The 18,581-nt window shown below is 40.7% G+C and overlaps 2 protein-coding genes across 7 annotated transcripts in view; one reads left to right on the top strand and one right to left on the bottom strand.

Moving 5' to 3' along the window:
• The window catches only part of strn (striatin, calmodulin binding protein), a 111,766-nt gene extending 104,557 nt beyond the window's left edge, over nt 1-7,209 (top strand). For all 3 annotated transcript variants that reach the window (XM_073056612.1, XM_073056611.1, XM_073056613.1), the window contains 3 exons: nt 2,564-2,668; nt 3,462-3,548; nt 4,676-7,209. In XM_073056612.1, the coding sequence (XP_072912713.1) occupies nt 2,564-2,668; nt 3,462-3,548; nt 4,676-4,845 (362 nt within the window). In that variant the 3' untranslated portion in view covers nt 4,846-7,209. The remainder of the gene's footprint in view (nt 1-2,563; nt 2,669-3,461; nt 3,549-4,675) is intronic.
• A 2,654-nt stretch (nt 7,210-9,863) lies between these two features.
• vit (vitrin) overlaps nt 9,864-18,581 on the bottom strand; it is a 177,089-nt gene continuing 168,371 nt past the window's right edge. For all 4 annotated transcript variants that reach the window (XM_073056606.1, XM_073056608.1, XM_073056609.1 and 1 more), the window contains 2 exons: nt 15,627-16,140; nt 9,864-12,584 (listed from right to left, as the gene is read on the bottom strand). In XM_073056606.1, coding sequence (XP_072912707.1) covers nt 12,406-12,584; nt 15,627-16,140 — 693 coding nt within the window. In that variant the 3' untranslated portion in view covers nt 9,864-12,405. The remainder of the gene's footprint in view (nt 12,585-15,626; nt 16,141-18,581) is intronic.

Below are 18,581 nucleotides of genomic sequence, written 5' to 3'. Positions count from 1 at the left end.
CTATTGTAAAGAATATCTCACTTCCAGAAGTAGTAAAATTAGCAACATCGTGAAAAGCTGGTTTTAACAATTTTAAATGCTGATGGCTAATTTTGGGAATGGTGTTATGAAATTCTGGTTAATTTGATTTATCATTTGAAGAGCAATACTTTCCTGTTCCCTCTGTTGAAATGAAGATAAATTTCAATTATTGCTAAGTATCATTTAATTTGTCACATGTAAATTGTTTATTAATTTCACTAACTAGATAAATCCTGTTTGATCATGTCACAACATAGACCTGAGAAGGAACGTTTAAATCACAAAATAAGACAATTCAACCTGGTCAGAAAAATATTGACTTTACTTTCCAAGTGAGTGTAGTCATGATTATTTTCTTTTCCACTTCCTGTAGTAATCTTGAATGTTGATGCATCTTCAGCCCAAATGCTTTGTTCTATTCACTCTAGGATCTAAAATTTAATTGTGTCATTGGCCCCTGCTTCTATTCTTTAAAATGCCTACAGCTCCTTTCAGGGTTCCTGTCAACACACACAAAATGCTGGAGGAACTCAGCAGGCCAGGCAACATCTATGGAAAAGAGTACAGTCGACATTTCAGGCCGAGACCCTTCATCAGGACTTCACTTAGATTATACTTTATTTCCTATTTTATTTGATTTAGCAATTCAGCAAGTCCTGGCCCAACGAGCCAGTGCTACCCAATTAAACCCATGTGACCAATTACTCTACTAACCCATGTATCTTTGGAATGTAGGAGGTAACTGGAGCATCTGAAGGAAACGGCATTGTGGGCTGAAGGGCCTGTATTGTGCTGCAGGTTTTCTATGTTTCTATAATACCCATGCAGTCACGGAGAGAACACACACACTCCGTACAGACAGTGGTAGAATTGAACCTGGGTCGCTGTTGCTGTCGTAATGTTTTGCTAACCACTGCATGATCATGCTGACCTATTGTCTCATTAAGAACTTTTATTTGACCTTTGAGGAAGTGATATTGTATGCAGTACAAATGAAGATGGAAACTAGTTTCCTTTCTCATGTCACCCAATCCACTTTTTAAAATACTTTTATCCTGACATCTCATATTCTTTATTCTTGGGGGGGGAAAAATCCCTGTAGACTGATGCAGCAGAGGACATTTTATATAGTGATACAGGATCATTTTGAGGGAACATTACTGTGTTGTATCTAACCTTAATGTTGACAGCGTGTTCAGAAATGGAAAGTTCCCTGTGCTTTAGTACTTTTTAATGAGCATCCTTCTGAATGTGCACAAAAGCTAAATATCTTAAATAAAATATATGCAATTCCAGAGCTAATTACTTTAGATCAGACATTTTTGCTTTGAGAAGCGAAAAGTCAATGAGTAAAACTGCTGGAGGAACTCAGCAGGTCAGGTAGCATTACATATTTGGGGTCAAGATCCTCAGATAAAGGGTCTCAATGTGTAATGCCAACTGTCCATTTCCATACATAAATGATGCCTGACCCTCAGAGTTCATCCAGTGTATTTTGTGCTGCTCCAGATTCCAGCAGCTTCAGTCTCTGTGTCTCTTAGCAGTTTCAACTGGTAAGATACTAACATGGATGTGAAGTTCCTTTATTATACAGATTTTCATTTTTGGTAGTTTGATATTTATTGAGTGGGAAGTACTGGTATATTGTTCTCAGGCCCCTGCTACTGTGGAGAATGATGTGTTTGGCTCGAAGCAGGCTTCCCTTTGCTATTTCATGGAACATACTGTATATGATTTCTGCTATCTATCTTCTTGGAATGTAACAGCTGAGATTGACCATCAATGGGATATCAATACATGTATCCTCCACTCCTCGCACCATTTTCATCATTTCAATCACAATCTTAAAAATTAATTCAGTTAGAAATATTATGTTACATTGCTCAAGTCAAAGTACTTGTTTTTTTCTGCTTATGATTGAATCCTTGATGTACCATATTATTTTTCTGAAATCGCCCCATCTAACCTGTATTGCTGTTTAAAATGAAGGTTTCTGAATGCCCCACTGAACATAATAGCTGTATGATGTACAATTCAGGAGAAAAATTGCTTCAATGAATCTATTACCTATCTCTTGTTAGCTGAGAAAGAGCAATTGAACATGGTTTTTATTCCCTCAGCTAAAGTGAAATAAGATTAACCTGAGTCAGTACTTCGGTAGAGGGTGATATGCACCTACTGCAATAAAACCCATTAGAATTTGTTTTTTGGATTCATAATGAGCAGCAGAGTTCCTGTTTCAACATTGGTTTAGTCTGTGTAGAAGAAAAGATTTTTCCTCTAAATTTCATTTTGAATTTAATTATTTTCATCCTCGTAAATTCAGTCAGTTTTAAGGGAAGTTTTATTGATGCCTGTATGGTTTGGTTATTTGCACTAAGTGCCAAAGATTATAATGGTGAAGCATGGTAAAAATAATATCAATGTTTACAATTTTCTTTACAAATATTTATTTTGTGTTTCTAAAATATAGTTGGGGAAAATAAATTGCAATTAAGAATTTAAATAATATTATTAATGATTTTTCTATTTGCCCATTCAGCTTCATCTACATGCCAAATAAATAAAGTCATTAGTCATCCTACACTTCCTGTTACTATAACAGCCCATGAGGACAGATACATAAAATTCTTTGACAATAACACAGGTAGGAAACTATTTATTCGTTCAGTTTGAATTTCCTGTGCTAATTATTTTATGAACAATGGGGAGGCTTCAGTTCTCCCCAGCATCACTGCATCACCAAGTTCTGCTTTTTAAAAACTGCTTTGCATTATGCTCTTCAGTGCTTTTCTTCACATGGAGTTGCTAATCCTGATGGTGTCATTGTAGCAATATGTTCCCATAGGTTTAGGCATGTCCAGCAAAAAAAGTTTTGGTTATTTCTTCTGTGAAGAAAACTCATACGTTATTGGAATTTTAAAGTTTTCATAGTATGAAAAATAGTTCAAGAGGATTAGCCGTATCACAAGCCCCTTGGTCTCTCTCATGAAGCCAGAAGAATTAATGAAGATGTGAAGACAGTTTTGTTCACTCTTCAGAAGCGGTAACATTGTCCAGTCAAACGGATGTCTCCAGATTCAATCACTTGACGGTTGTACAGATGCTTTTGCTATGCCCTCGGGTATTTACTTCTTTGCTAACTGCCTGAGTAACTTTTTAACTCTTTGGAATAGGTGGGTAGGGTCCTTTTCTGGCATTGCAAACACTGGCATCTGTAGTAGTGCATAGCAGTTAGTTATTACACTTGCATGTCAGCCTAGATTAGTATTTGAATCCCTAAGAATGTCAAAATATATTAGGATGTAGGGAATTGGGTTTAAGGTGGATATTTTCACTTTAACATCTAGTGCTTGTACAGTCTTAATGACCAGAAGACTCTCTTCTACCCTGTCATATCATTCGTTTCATTCTAACACTTCAACAATTTGTATTTCCAGGAAAAATTCTTCATTCAATGGTAGCTCATTTGGATGCTGTCACAAGTTTGGCTGTGGATCCAAATGGCTTGTATCTGATGTCTGGCAGTAAGTAACTAATTAAATTAGTTTGGTACCTGAACTAATTAAATGTATTCACCCATTAACCCTTGGAACTGAAAGCTATAGGAATAATGTTTAACACAACTGACACAATTCCACTATCTATACAATGGTAAACAGTCATCTAAACCTATAGCTCTTGAAAATAGAGCCAAGGCTGTTCATTGTTTTCATCTTCTTTTTGTTGTGAATGAAAGTCTTCAGCAGCCTTAGACATACTGCCTTGGATATTCTTGAAAGAACCGCAGTAGTTCTTTTCTGAGCACTAATCTTTTTTGAACAGTGCAATAACTAACATGGTGCAGCATTTATCCCTGTTGGGGTACTGGGTGTCTTGCTTCTTAAAAGGGGGAGTTAGATTGTAAAATCTGAACACTATTGGGCTAGTTGCCTTGTATTGAGGCACAGCAGTCCTGGATGTCAATTGATGCTTGTGCAAATGTCCTCTTTTGAGTCAGTGCAGATTAAGCTTCTGACAGCTCTGTGCACACAGCTCCCTTTTGAGGATTTAAATTACTTGATGTAGGGGAGTGGTTGATGGAGGGAATGAGATTCAGCCTCTTAGCAGCCATAATCTGAGAACATGTAAGCCTACCAAGTGGCTTGGACTTTGAAACATAATATGGAGCACACGGTAACATAGCAATTAACTTAAAGCTTTACAGCACCAGTGATCTGCGGTGGAAGTTCAATTTCCACCACTGTCTGAAAGGAGTTTGTACGTTCTCCCGTGACTGTTTGTTTCCTCCAAGTGCTCCAGTTTCTCTCCTACATTCCAAAGGTGTACAGGTTAGGGCTTAGTAAATTATGGGTATGCTATATTGGTGCTAGAACCATGGCGGTACTTGTGGGATATCCCCAGCACACCCTATGACTGTGGTTGTTGATGCAAACAATGCTTTTCACTGTATGCTTCAAATAGATATGACAAAGCTAATGTTCTAAATCATCTTCTAGTGTGGCTGATACATTCAGGCTTTTATATTTTTCATTTTTTGTTAACTTGTTTCTGAGAATGGTTCAACACAAGGTAGTTATTCACACTTTACAGACCATGTGTCTGATGAATATTGTCATTTACTAATCAACAATGTTTTTCTCCTCTTTAAAAGGTCATGACTCTTCAATACGTTTGTGGAGCCTTGAGACAAAGACCTGCATCCAGGAATTCACTGCACATCGTAAGAAGTTTGATGAGTCTATCCATGATGTGGCATTCCATCCTTCCAAATGTTATATAGCTAGTGCTGGGGCAGATGCACTGGCCAAAGTATTTGTATGATAGTGTTCTGTATTCTACTTCAGACCCTGTATTTTCAATTAGTGTCTATGACACTGCCAGACATTGGGTTAACATTTGCTGCCCAGCACGCTGCTGTACTTAGTTTGTGGAGATTACAATTCTGAAACAGCCGTGCTTAGGTCCAAGGGATTTATTGTTTATCTCTTTCCTTAAGTTAATTTCTGTTATCCTAGAGCTGCCTTGTTTATCCAGGCAGGCCTGGGTAAAGCTGGCTTTGGGTATATTTCCCGCTCTTGGAGGATTTGGCACACAGTACCTAGACGAAAGTTGAAGTTCATTTTCTGTGCTGGGTAGCTGGCAGGAGTGCCTATAGAGTGGAGTGGCAAGCTGCAGCAATTCCATGCTCAAAGGAGCTGTAAAAGTCCAACAGTCGAGTATTTTCAAAGATAATATGCCAAACATTTGTTAAACAATAAGGGAAAAAAGCCTCTTAAACAATTGTACAATAAAACTGAATGTTTACATATGGGAAACAATATCTGTAGTTGATTAATGTTCTAGCTGCCTGACTGTATTAGACGTGCCAGCAGCCATGTGGTCAGTGAACTCATTTCTCCTTAAAGAACTGTTTATGAAGCTTTAAGGTATATTTGAATCATCAGTAAATTTAATGGCGTACAGCAACACTTCATCTGGAGTTGTGAATAATTATACATTTAAGGCATTTGTTTAGCACTTAGATAAACACTGACATTTTTAACTACAGTTACAAAAAGGTATACTTTTTAAGCACAGTAGTAGATTTGTGTCTTAAATGGGACTTTAACATTGGATATTTGAATGTCTAATCCTTTTACTAAAAGTACATTTTAAATTTAATGGCCTGGAGAAGACAGATTGTAAACACAGCAATGGAATGTTAATAGTATTATTGTTGGGGTGATTTTACTCTTGGGATTTCTTTTGTAATTAATAAACCTTGGCATTAACACTTCATTAAACTGGTATATGAGCCTTGGGTTGATGGTATGAGACTAGAATGTAGCACAGCGCTGTTTTAAGAGATCTTGCTAATTTGGTTTTCAAGTGACACACCATAGTTTTTATCAGCATGATCTTGACCCCAATCAAACACTGCTGGACACGAGAATAAGGTAATTTTACAGCAGTGATTCTTTGTGCTGGAGGACAAAAATGGCATTAAATTAAACTATTTCCTTTTTAGAAAATGTCTCAACATTGAGAATGTTTGACTTCAGCTGACTTCATATAGAGAATCCTGCTATAAAGTTAGCTTGCTAAAATGTCCTATTTCTTGGTCAAGTAGCAAGCTAGTTGGGAAGGGAAATATTTTAAGAATGCATATCTGGGCATATTAAGTATTTCAAAATGGACCATCCTTAAGACTGACAGTGGTATGTATTTAGAAGGACCATCAATGCAGTGACTGAGTCTGTGTGTTGGCCACGTTTGCTACTTTTACCTGCGTTTTTTTTAAAAAAGTGATTACGGTATGTTTTGATCAAACTGCATTGGAGAGGCTTCTAAGCATCATGGTTATTTGATACCTTCTAAAAAGATTTTTTTCTTGTGAAAAGGCAGTTGTTATTCTGTGATGTATTCATCTCTTTTTTCTGAAATGGAAAGCGATAGATTTTATTGGTAATAAAATTCTGATATTTCAGAAATTGATGCATTTATAGTGTATAAATTTAGCCAAGTTATCTGATCTTTTAGACATTGACACCAAGTAATGACAGCTCTCTGTCAATGATCCCATGAAATTCCAAAAAAAGTCCATCAGAAAGACTCAACTATTCAAGGAGATGGATTTTTGTGTTGTGTTCATTGATAATGAAGTTGTCCTCTCAAACTTCCATGCTCATTTGGTTATCCTAAAGTGCATTTGTTCATAATAAAGGACCGGTGAGGTTTTCCAGCTAAACATATAGGCTCTTCAGTCTAATTAATTTCCTTTGTTAGTTACTTAATTGCGTTCCCATTTTTAGAAATGTGGACGTGCACTTTTATTTTGGTTGCCCCAAAAAATGTGTTTCACCATTCCTTCATTTATGTAAATTATCTATCTACCTGTATCAACAATCCACTGATGAAATTGAATGTCCAGAAATAATTCCTGTATTGCTTATGCACAAGATGGAAGTTGCATAATTTGCTTCTCCCAACCCTCCCCACTCCCACACCAGTTCCATATATATATATATTTATATGCCTCCTCATACTTGGGTCCAATTCTTCATTGGTGGGGGAAGAGCTTTCTCACCTTAAGGAAAATCTCTACTCAACTAGAAGTATTTTCCACTACAAGGTATTTTTCATGAACACACTGTCAGCCTCTATAATATTGTCATCCTGTCCATAATAAAGCTATTTTATCATTTAGCCCGTTGTATTTGGTTTGTTTTCCATGTCAGTGTATAAGTGTGTCCCATCTGATGCATTGTGACATGTAAGAATTGCCTATGTTGGTAATTGTCCAGCACAATTTAGATTCGACCATCTTGAAGGACTTGATAGCAGAGGGGAATGAGGATATGCTAGGGGAAGCCTACAAGTGTCACCACGCTTCTGATCTTAACATAGCATACCCACAGTGTTCAGCCAACATAACAAGATAGACAAAATAACAAAACCCATTTCTAACCCCCCCCCCCCCCCCAACCCATTCAGGGATCACAGTCCTTTTTCTAAGGACCTGCCAACCAGTCGTCGTCCTTGGGGATCAGAGGTCTTTGTTCTCGGTACCTGCTGACCTGACTTCCATCCTCTGGAATTGCTGGAGTCCAGTATCTGGACTGGCCACCTGATCTGTGCTTCAAAACTTAGAACCAATCCTCCAGAAGCTACGATTTCAGTTCTTTGTCAAAGTAGCCTTTAACCCGCAGACATCAGTTCTTTCCCAGTAGTTCATACCAAAGGGAGGCAGTTAACTCCTAGCTCAGCCAGATTTATAACCTTTGAAGCCATACTCCTGCATTGACAAGTATCTGTGAAAGCTGCCTTTAATTCAGTGTCTGCCATGGTTCAGGAACAAGCAACAATTTGTGGTGCTCACTGGAATTATTGTTATATTACAATTGTTTGGAAAGTAATTTTTGACCTAATGGGAAAATATCTGCATGGGTTCTTTGAATTTAAAAGAAATTATGAATTACTCCCAGAGTAACACACACAAAATGCTGGAGGAACTCAGCAGGTCAGGCAGCATCTATGAAATGGAATAATGAATCAATGTTTCAGGTGAAGGCTCTTCATCAGAACTGGGAAGGAACTACAATAAGAAGGTGAGGGGGGTTGGTAGATGGATGGGGATGTGAAATGAAGTGAAGCGGGGAGGTGATGGGTGAAAAAGGTAAAGGGCTAAAGAAGGAATCTGATAAAAGAGGACAGTGGACTGGGAGAATGAGGAGGAGGAGGAGGGGCAGCAGAGGGAGGTGACAAGAAGTGGGGGGGGATTGCCGTAAGTTAGAAATTGATGCTGTTGATTTGCTTCCAGGAGTTTTTTGTGGAGATAAGGATGGAAATTTTTTTTCAAACTGCTTCCCCTTGCCCCACCTGCCCAAATCAGCAGTCATCATTCACAAAACCATTGTAGAGCGGAACGAGAAGATAGACTGGCATATGCAGGTAGGCAAAGGAAATTAACAAACTTTGGAAAGGGATTAATTTGGATTTGAACAATTCAATCCTTCCTATTGGTTTGCTTTCTGCAGAGCAACCATGGAATGGGCACTGTTAACTTTTGCCTCTACTCAGACACCTATGAAATTCTGGAGTTGTGAAGCCATAGTGAAATAAAAATATGGTATGGGTAGTCGTGGCTCGACAGCATTGTGTGTCAGACAGCTGAAGGAAGAAATAGGTGTGCAACTCCTCTTTTGTGGATTGCTTTGCTAATGTCTGCTGATAAGAGTTTCTTTTTAAAAAGGCATCCAAACTGCCAGAAATGAGGGGTAAATCTTGGGGGTAGGTTTTAAGTTGCAGATAAAACGTTGGAGAGGACAAAAGGAATAGCTATAATAGGGGTTTGGATAAGATTGAGATTTGCACAGCGGCTTTCATAGTTTGGGAATATTCTCTTTTTAAATATTAATTAGTTTCAGGATCTGGGTGACAGATTGCCAACCCTAAGTGTCCTTGAGCTTGATTGGTCTACTCAAGGTCCTCTCACAGTGCTGCTGGGGTGGGAGTCCAACAATTTCGACCCTGCAAGGATAAAAGACGGACAACATATTTCCAGGTCAGGATGGTGTGCAACTTGTAGATGTTTATATGCAGCTGCTACCCTCATTCTCCTCAATGGTAGCCATTTTTACATGATGGTGTTGTTGGAGAAGACATTTTGTAGATGGTATACCTTGCAGCCACTTTGTGCTGGTGATAAGAGTTTGTGTTCAGGGTGAAAGGTGGAGAGTCAGTTGAACAGGCTGCTTTGCCCCAAGTGGTGTGAAGCCACTTGAGACTTGTTTAACTGAGCTCATCCTGGTAAATAGAAAATGTTACATCACACTCTCGGCTAGTGTTTTGTAGATAGAGGAGAGGTTAGGGGATTACAGGAGGTGAACCATTCACGTCAGGGTATTCAATCAATGACCTGTATGGTAGCATTGATCGATTGGAGTTTAATTCCTGCTGCTGTCTGTAATGGCTTTGCATGTGCTCCCTGTGACTGTGTGGGTTTCCTCTGGGTGCTACTGTTTCTTCCCACATTCCAAAGACCTACGGGTTAGGGTTAGTAAATTGTGTGCATGCTACATTGACACTGGAAGTGTGACATTTGTGGGCTGCCCCCAGCACACTTTGTAGGTCATTAATGCAAACAACACATTTCACTGTGTTTTGGTGTACTTATGACAAAGCTAATCTTTATTGATATAGAATCATAGAATGGTTGCAGTACAGAGGGAGGCTGTTCAGCCCATTATGATCATGTCAGCTATTTCACTGTAACCTTTTCTCCAATATATTCGAAATACAACCCCATGGTGCCTTTTAATATGTTCCTCATTTTTGCTCAACAAATACACACCACAGAGTTGAAATAACCCATAACTTTTATTTGGTTAGGAAATTGTGTAGGAGTCACACTCAAGGTCTAGTGAAAGTGTGCATGTTTTTTCACCTCACCTCGACTACTGTGCCTCTATAATTACTTTGCATATATCCAACATTTCATTTTAGTAAATACAATAACTGTACATATACACAGCAGCTCTTGAACTGTAACTTCAAATTCACACCTATTTAAAACAGATGAGGAAAAATTTCTTTAGCCAGAGTGTGGTGGATCTGTGGAATTCATTGCCTTTGACAGCTGTGGAGGCTAAGTCATTGAGTATATTTAAAGCAGAGGTTGATAGGTTCTTTGTTATAAGGGTGTCAAAAGTTACAGGGAGAAGGCAGGAGGATGGGGTTGAAAGCGATAATAAATCAACCAATATGGAATGGTGGAGCAGACACAATGGGCCGAATGGCCTAATTCTGCTCCTATGTCCATGGTATAAGATTCTGCAGATGTTGGAAATCTTGAGCGACATACACAAATGCTGGAGGAACTCTGGGTCAGGCAGCATCTATGGAGAGGAGTTGCAACATGACGCTGGTCAGGTAGAGTCAGTTTAGGGGTGTTTTAAAATTATTTTTGGCATGTAATTTGTGACAGGGCCTGCATTTTATTGTCCATCCTGAATTAAGATGATGGTAAGGCTCCACTTTGCATTATCGTAGTGCTTCTGGTGAAGATGCTCTCACACTGTTATGGAACAGAGAGTTCCAGGATTTAAAACCAATTTTAATAACTAGTTTGGGAGGTTCCTTTCCCCAGTGAGATTAGCCAGCCAGTTTATTTTAAACAATTCTATAAATTTAATCCCAAATAACTATATTTTCTTGACTTTAGTTTCACAACTAGGGGTTAAGTTTGAAGGAGATGTGAGGGGCAAGTTTTTTTTTTACACAGAGTGGTGGGTGCCTGGAATGTGCTACCCTGGGTGTTGGTAGAGGCATTTTAAGTGACATTTAGATGGGCACGTGAATGTGAGGGATATGGACATTGTGAAAACAGAAGGGATTAGTTAGCTATTGGATTACTAATTTAATTAGGGCTGAAGGGCCTGTTTCTGTGTTGTACTGTTCTATGTTCTAAAACCAAAATGGATCCCTAGGTGTTTGTGCCAAACACCAGCATTCATCTGCACTGATCCCAATTTTCCCTCTCACCTTTCCATAAATTGCTCCTCCTGATTTCCGAGCCAACACTGGAAGCAATTTAATATAGCCAATTAATTAACCTATCAATTAGCACATGAGTGGAAAGCAGACACAGGGAGAATGTGCACTGGAGGTCAAGGTTGAACCTGGGTCACTGGAGCTGTGAAGCAGCGGCACACTCCGTCACATCATCACTCCACTGAGTCAAAGTGTAATGTGAAAAAGTAGCAGCACTCTCCAGTGTAAAGAAAGCTATGAGAAGAAGGTAATTACTAACCAGGACATGAGCATTCATTCAATAAAACAACCACTGGACTTTTCATTTCCATGATTGGATGTCAAAGTATCATCCAAACATTGACAGTGACTCTTCAGTTGTACACACTGAGTGTGCGGAGATCTCTGGGCCAATGCCTCAGTGTCTGGTTACACTGGAATTCCATCTTGATATTCCCAACATAATGTGAAATGTTAGCACATGGATTTTCTAAAAACTTACTTTGCCCATCTTAGATGTCATTTGAGGGTGTTGTGGGTGTGGGTTTCCAGCTTCTGTCGTTTGTCTTCCACTGCACCCCCTTCCACATGCCAGAGCAACCTGGCAGAAGACAATTCTTCCGAGAGTTCTGATACCCTAAATGTAACATGAGATTCTGCAGATGCTAGAAATCCAGAGTAGCACACACAAAATGCTGGTGGAACTCAGCGGATCAGGCAGCATCTATAGAGAGAAATAAAGAGCCAACATTTCAGGCCAAGACCCATGAAGGGTCTTGGTCCGAAATGCGGACTAATTCCCTTCTATTAATGCTGCCTGAACTGCTGAATTCCTCCAGTATTTTGTGTGTAATATCTTTCCTGTACTTGGTTATTCCTTAAGGAGAGGGGAAAAACTCTGGGCCATTTTGTCTTTCCCTCACTGCTGGACTTCATAAGTTGGTGCAGCTGAATCACCCAGACTAAGGTGCCTGTAATGGGAAATGAATGCCCCACTCCTCCCATTCCCCGGGGGATCGAGGAGAGGCAAGTGGGTCATCCAGTGCTCCCTCACTGCCACAGTTGGGCCTCCAGAATGGGGTATCTTCACAGATTTTGGGATCGTGGCCACCAAACCTGAAGGATGGTTTCCACTAGTAACATCAAGTGAAGCAACACATACCCTCCTGCCCCCATGCGGATGTGCCTCACATGGTTGTACTTCAGAAGATCATCCTGTTCTGCAGCTACATGCTTTAGAAAGATTGGTGTCAGCAAGAAAACTTAAAGACATGGAACGAAGTCTACTGCTGGATAATTTGAAGCTTGCCTTTTTTAAAATGGTAAGTGTAGCTGAGCAGCTGGAGTCTGGCAGCCCTTGACAGGGTTTGCTTAGTTGCGTGGCTGTGAGTTGAATTCCTGGCAAATATTGTGCACGATCTGGGGCACAAACTGATACAGGCTGTTGAAATCGTCGACAAAGAAAGAGTGGTCCTTGTCGGGGTCGGTGGCAATGTATTCCAGCTCATCCGTCGCAGCCCAGGCAATCCCAACTGCATATGCAATCACACCTGCACAAGGAAGATTAGTAAGACATCAATCATCCTACAGAACAGATCGTTCAGCTAAAGCGGCACAAAGTGCCCTCTCTCAACCCATTCCCTTAATTTTTCGACCCAGCCCTCTATTCTGTTCTCTTTCACACAGATACTCTGGTTTTATCCCACATTCCAAATATGGACAGATTAGGGTTGGAGTGTTGCGAGGATTTTCCCCCAGTGCTCCGGTTTCCTCACAAATCCAAAAGAACACGAATCTTGGTAAGTTAATTGACCACTGTATGGTGTAGACAGTGAAGAATCTGCAGAGGTCACTGCGATTGATGAAAAGGTGGGAAGAATAAAATGTCTCAGAGTATGATTAGTGGAAGGGGAAGTCAAGGTTGGTACAGCCTCGAAGAGCTTGTTTCTGTGCTGTGTCTCTCCATGACTCAACACCACGGATGCTGGAATCTAGAGCAACAAACAATCTGCTGCAGAAATTCGGGCTCAAGTAGTGTCTGTTGGGGGGGCAGGGAGGGGACTGATTTGATGCAGTGCTTCCCCCAAAAACGTCAACAAATTCTTTCTCTCACACTGATCTTTGGAAATAGATGATTAATATCTTTCAAAAATAGAAAGGATTATTACCAGGAAGAATCTGTAAAGATGTATGTGATGATAAGAGACCTGGATACTGGATGGTCAGCCAGACAGACATTTTACCAAGCGGCTCATATGTGGGGTGTAATTTTAAGGTGATTGGAGGTAAGTATAGGAGGGGATGTCGAAGGTTTTTTTTACAGAAAATGCTGAGTGCATGGAATGCATGCATGGTAGAGGCGGATACATTAGAGATCTCAAACAAGAGAAAGTCTGCAGATGCTGGAGCAACTCAGCAGGCCAGGCAGCATCTATGGAAAAGAGTACAGTCGATGTTTTGTGCCAAGATCCTTCATCAGGACTGGAGAAAAAAATGAGTTACATTAGGGATCTTAAAGGTTTTATTTTACACAGAGTTGTAAGTGTGGAGCACGCTGACAGGGGTGGTGCATTAGGGACATTCAAGAGACTCTTAGGCACATGAGTGAAAGAAAAATGGAGGGGTATGTGTCAGATTGATCTTGGATCAGGTTAAAAGGTAGGTTGAAGGGTTTGTACTGTGTGGTACTGTTGAACGTTAAGACATTTCTCTGCCAGAGACTATGAGATATAGGAGCAGAATTAGTCCTATCAAAATCTGCTTAAATATACCCAAAGACTTGCTCTCCACAGCTACCTGTGACAATGGATTCCACAGATTCATTACCCTCTGGCAAAAGAAATTCCTCCTCATCTTGTTCAAAGTAGACATTCCGCAATTCTGAAGCAATGTCCTCCAATTCTAGACTCGTCCACAATAGGAAACATTTTCTCCACATCCACTCTATCTAGGCCTTTCAATATTCAATAGGGTTCAATGAGATCCCTACCCCTCCCTCCAATCTTATAAACTCCAGCGAGTTCAAGCCCAAAGCCATCAAATGCTCCTCATAAGTTAACCCTTTCATTTCCAGAATAATTTTTGTGAAACTGCTCTGAACCCTCTCCAGTGTCAACACATCCTTTCTTAGATCAAGGGTCCAAAACTGCTCACAATACTCCCAAGTGTGGTCTGACCAATTTTTTTTTTAACAAAACCTCAGCATTACATCCTTGCCTTTACATTCAATTTCTCTTGAAATGAATGCTAACATTGCATTTGTCTTCATTACCAGCAACTCCATTTGCAAGTTAAACTTTAGGGGATCCTGTATGAGGACTCCCTCTGGTCAGAAAAGGCCCTTTATTCCCACTCTTTACTTTCTGCCAGTTAGCCAATCCTCTATCCAGGCTAGTATCTTTCCTGTGATACCATGGGCTCTTACCTTGTTAAGCAGCCTCATGTGTGACATCTTGTCAAAGACCTTCTGAAAATCCAAGTAAACAACATCCACTGACTCTCCTTTGTCTATCCTGCTTGTTGTTTTCTCTTTAAGGAAGCTATGCTTACTTTGGCCTATTTTATCATGCGCCTTCGAGTATCCCAAAACCTCAACCTTAATAATGGATTCCAACATCTTCCAAACCACTGAAGTCAGGCTAACTAGCCTATAATTTCCTTTCCTCTGTCTCCCTCCCTTCTTGAAGAGTGGAGTGACATTTGCAATTTTCCAGTCCTTGGGAACCATTCCAGAATCTAGTAATTCTTGAAAGATCATTACTAATGCTCCCATAATCTCTACAGCCACCTCTTTCAGAACCCTGGGGTCCATCAGGTCTAGATGACTTACCTACCTTCAGACATCTGCCCCATGACACTCTCACACTTCTGACACACTGCTAGTGTCTTCCACAGTGAAGACTGAATCAACATACTTTTAAAATTTGCCTTCTGTTTCTTTCCTTCATGACTATCTCTGCAGCATCACTTTGCAGTGGCCCAATATCCACCCTCACCTTTCTTTTATTCTTTATATATCTATATATCTGAACATATTTTTGGTATTCTTTGATATTATTGGCTAGCTTACATTCATATTTCACCTTTTCTTTCTTTATGACTTTTTAGTTGCCTTCAGTTGCTTTTTAAAAGCTTCCCAATCCTCTAAATTCCCACTAATTTTTGCTCTATTATATGCCCCCTCTTTTGCTTTTTTTGCTGTCTTTGACTTCCCTTGTCAGCCACAGTTGCCTTATCTTCCCTTTAGAATACTTCTTCATATTTGATTGTATCTATCATGTGCCTTCTGAATTGCCCCAGAAACTCCAGCTGTTGTTCTACTGTCATCCTTGCTAGTGTCCCCTTCCAATCAACCTTGGCCAGTTCTTCTCTCCTGCCTTTGTAATTCCCTTTACTCCAATGTAATATTGACAATTCTGACTTTATCTTCTCCTCTCAAACTGCAGAGTGAATTCTATCATATTATGATCACTGCCTCCCAAGGGTTCCTTTACCTTCAGCTCCCTAATCAAATCTGATTCATTACAATCCAGAATTGCTTTTCCCCAGCCAGAGGACTGTGTTCATTGAAATCTCCCCTTCCAGTGACTTACCATTCCTGTGGGCGGTAACTGCAGGGGTCCGAACGTCGTCGTACGATCGACCATCAGTGATGACAATCATCAGTTTTCTTTTGTTGGGTTTGGATTTGCTGAAGAGATGTTTGGAAGCGAAGGTGATGGCCGCCCCTGTGCTTGTGCCGCCGCTCCAGTACCTGACATTCCTGACGGCGCCCACCACCGACTCCCTGGTGTTGTGCTCCTCAAAACCGAACTCCAGCCGCTGCTCATACGTGTACTGCACCACGCCCACCCGGGTGGCCGTTTCAGAGATCTCAAACTCACGGCTGATGTTGGCCACAAACTCCAGCACAGTGCGGAAGTTGCCGGTGCCCACGCTGCTCGAGCCGTCCACCACGAAGCCGATGTCGGCAGAGTTGAGGCAGGTTTTGCTGCAGGCCAGCTGCTCGGTGTCACACACCCGGCCGACCAGCGGTGCCACCACTCGCTGCAGCTGGAACCAGCTGGGCACGTGGATGGAGAAGTACCCATTGGTCCTGCAAACGGACTGCGTGGGGGAGGGGGAGAAGAGGACAGGTTAGAGAGTGCCAGCCAGCACCACTCTCCCCACAATGGAACAGCATTTGTGGGAGCAGTAATTGTGTCATCCAGCTTACTGTGGAATTGATATTGGTTTGTTATTGTCACATGTACTGAGATACAGTGAAAAGATCATCTTGTGTACTGTTCATACAGATCAAATCATTACTGTGCATTGAGGTAGTACAAGGTAAAAGAAAATATAAAGATGCAGTGTGTGTAAACGATAAAATGCAAGATCATAACGAGGTAAATTGTGAAGTCAAGAGTCCATCTTATTGTACAAGAGGTCCATTCAAGAGTCTGATAAGATAGGTCAAGGTAACAGTGCAGAATAAAGTATAGCAGCTACAGAGAAAGGAGATTAGTTTGCCTGGATTAGAGTGCATGTCTCGGGCAAGCTAGGGCTTTGCCCTTTGGACCAAGGAATGCAAGTGGAGGCTTGAAAGAGGTATACAGGATCATAAGAGGCACAGAAAGAGTGGCCAGCCAGCACCTTTTTCCCAGGGCAGCAATGGCTAAAACGAGAGGGCAAAATTTACAAGTATTGGAGATAAGTATGGGGGGATGTCTGTGGTAAGGTTCTTTTCTTACAGAGATTGGTGTGTGCATGGAATGCACACCGGGATGATGGTAAAGACAGATACATTAGGGATCTTTGGGAGACTCTTAGATAGATAATAAGACCAAGGATCAGATTTAGACCATTCAGCTCATTGAGTCTGCTGTGTCATTCCAACATGACTGATTTGTTATCCCTCTCGACCATATTCTCCTGCTTTCTCCCCGATTACCCCTAATCAATCAAGAATCTATCAACTTCTGCCTTAAATATACTCAATAGCTTGGCCTCCACAGCTGTCTGTGACAATGAATTCCACAGATTCACTACCCTCTGGCTAAAGAAATTTTTCCTCATCTCTGTTCTAGATGTGATCCTAGACTCCCCCACTATAGGAGACACCCTTTCCACATCCACTCTATTCCAGACCTTTCAATAGACAATAAGTTTCAGTGCAATTTCCACTGCCCCCCTCTTCTAAACCCCAGCGAGTACAGGCCCAGAGGCATCAAACGCTCCTCATGTTAAACCTTTCATTCCTGGGATCTTTCTCGTTAACCTCCTCTGGACACTCTCCAATGCCAGCACATCATTTCTTTGATAAAGGGCTCAAAACTGCTCACAATATTCCGTGCAGTCTGACCAATGCCTTATTAAGCTCAGCATTACACCCTTGCTTTTTATATTCTCGTCCTCTTGAAAAATGTGAACATTTGCCTTTCTTACCACTGACGCAACTGTAAGTTAACCTTTAGGGGATCCTGCATGAAGACTCCCAAGTCCCCCTGTGCCTTTAATTATCGTATTTTCTCCCCGTTTACAACATAGTCCATGACTTTATTCCTGTACCAAAGTACATGCCATCTGCCACTGTTTTGTCCATTCACTCAATCCATCCAAGTCTTTCTGCAGAAATCCTGCTTTCCCCTTAATACCTTTATCCAAATCATTGACATACAATGTGAAAAGAGGCAGTCGCAGCACTGACCCCTGCGGCACACCATTTGTCACCGGCAGCCAACAAGAAAATGCCACATTATTCCCACTCTTCGCTTCCTGCCAGTCAGCTGATCTTCTGCTCATTCTAGTACCTTTCCCATAATTCCCACACTATGGCCTTATGTGTGGCACATTGTCAAAGACCTAATGAAAATCCAAAAGACCCATCCACTGACTCCCCTTTGTCTATCCTGCCTGTTATTTCCTCAAATAATTCCAACAGATTTGTCAGGCAAGATTTGCCCTTAAAGAAACCATGCTCACTTTGCCAATTTTGTCATGTGCCTCCAAGTATCCCAAAACCTCATCCTTAATGATGGATTGCACCATCTTCTCAATCACACAAGTCAGGGTAACTGGTCTATAATTACCTCCCCCCCCCCCTTTCTTAAAGAGTGGAGTGACATTTGCAATTTTTCAGTTCTCATGAACCATTCCAGAATCTAGTGGTTCTTGAAAGACCATTACTAATGCCTCCACAATCTTTTCAGCCACCTCTTTCAGAACCCTGTGATATAGTTCATCTGGTCCAGATTTCTTATCTACCTTCAGACTTTTCAGCTTCCCAAGCACCTTCTCCATAGTAAAAGCAACTACACTCCTGCTCCCAGACACTCTTGCATTTCTGGCATAATCTAGTCTTCCAAAGTGAAGACTGACACAAAATATTTATAAAGTTTGTCCTGCCAGCATCATATTCCAGTGGTCTGATATCCACTCTTGTCTTTTATTTATTATATCTGAAAAAAACTTTCTGTATCATCTTTTATATTATTGGCTAGCTTACCTTCAAATTTCATATTTTCTCTCTTTATGGCTTTTTAAGTTGTCTTCAATTGTTTTTTAAA

This window comes from Hemitrygon akajei, chromosome 9 (assembly GCF_048418815.1).
Source record: "Hemitrygon akajei chromosome 9, sHemAka1.3, whole genome shotgun sequence".
NCBI lineage: Eukaryota > Metazoa > Chordata > Chondrichthyes > Myliobatiformes > Dasyatidae > Hemitrygon > Hemitrygon akajei.
This window is presented reverse-complemented; position numbering and strand designations above follow the sequence as displayed.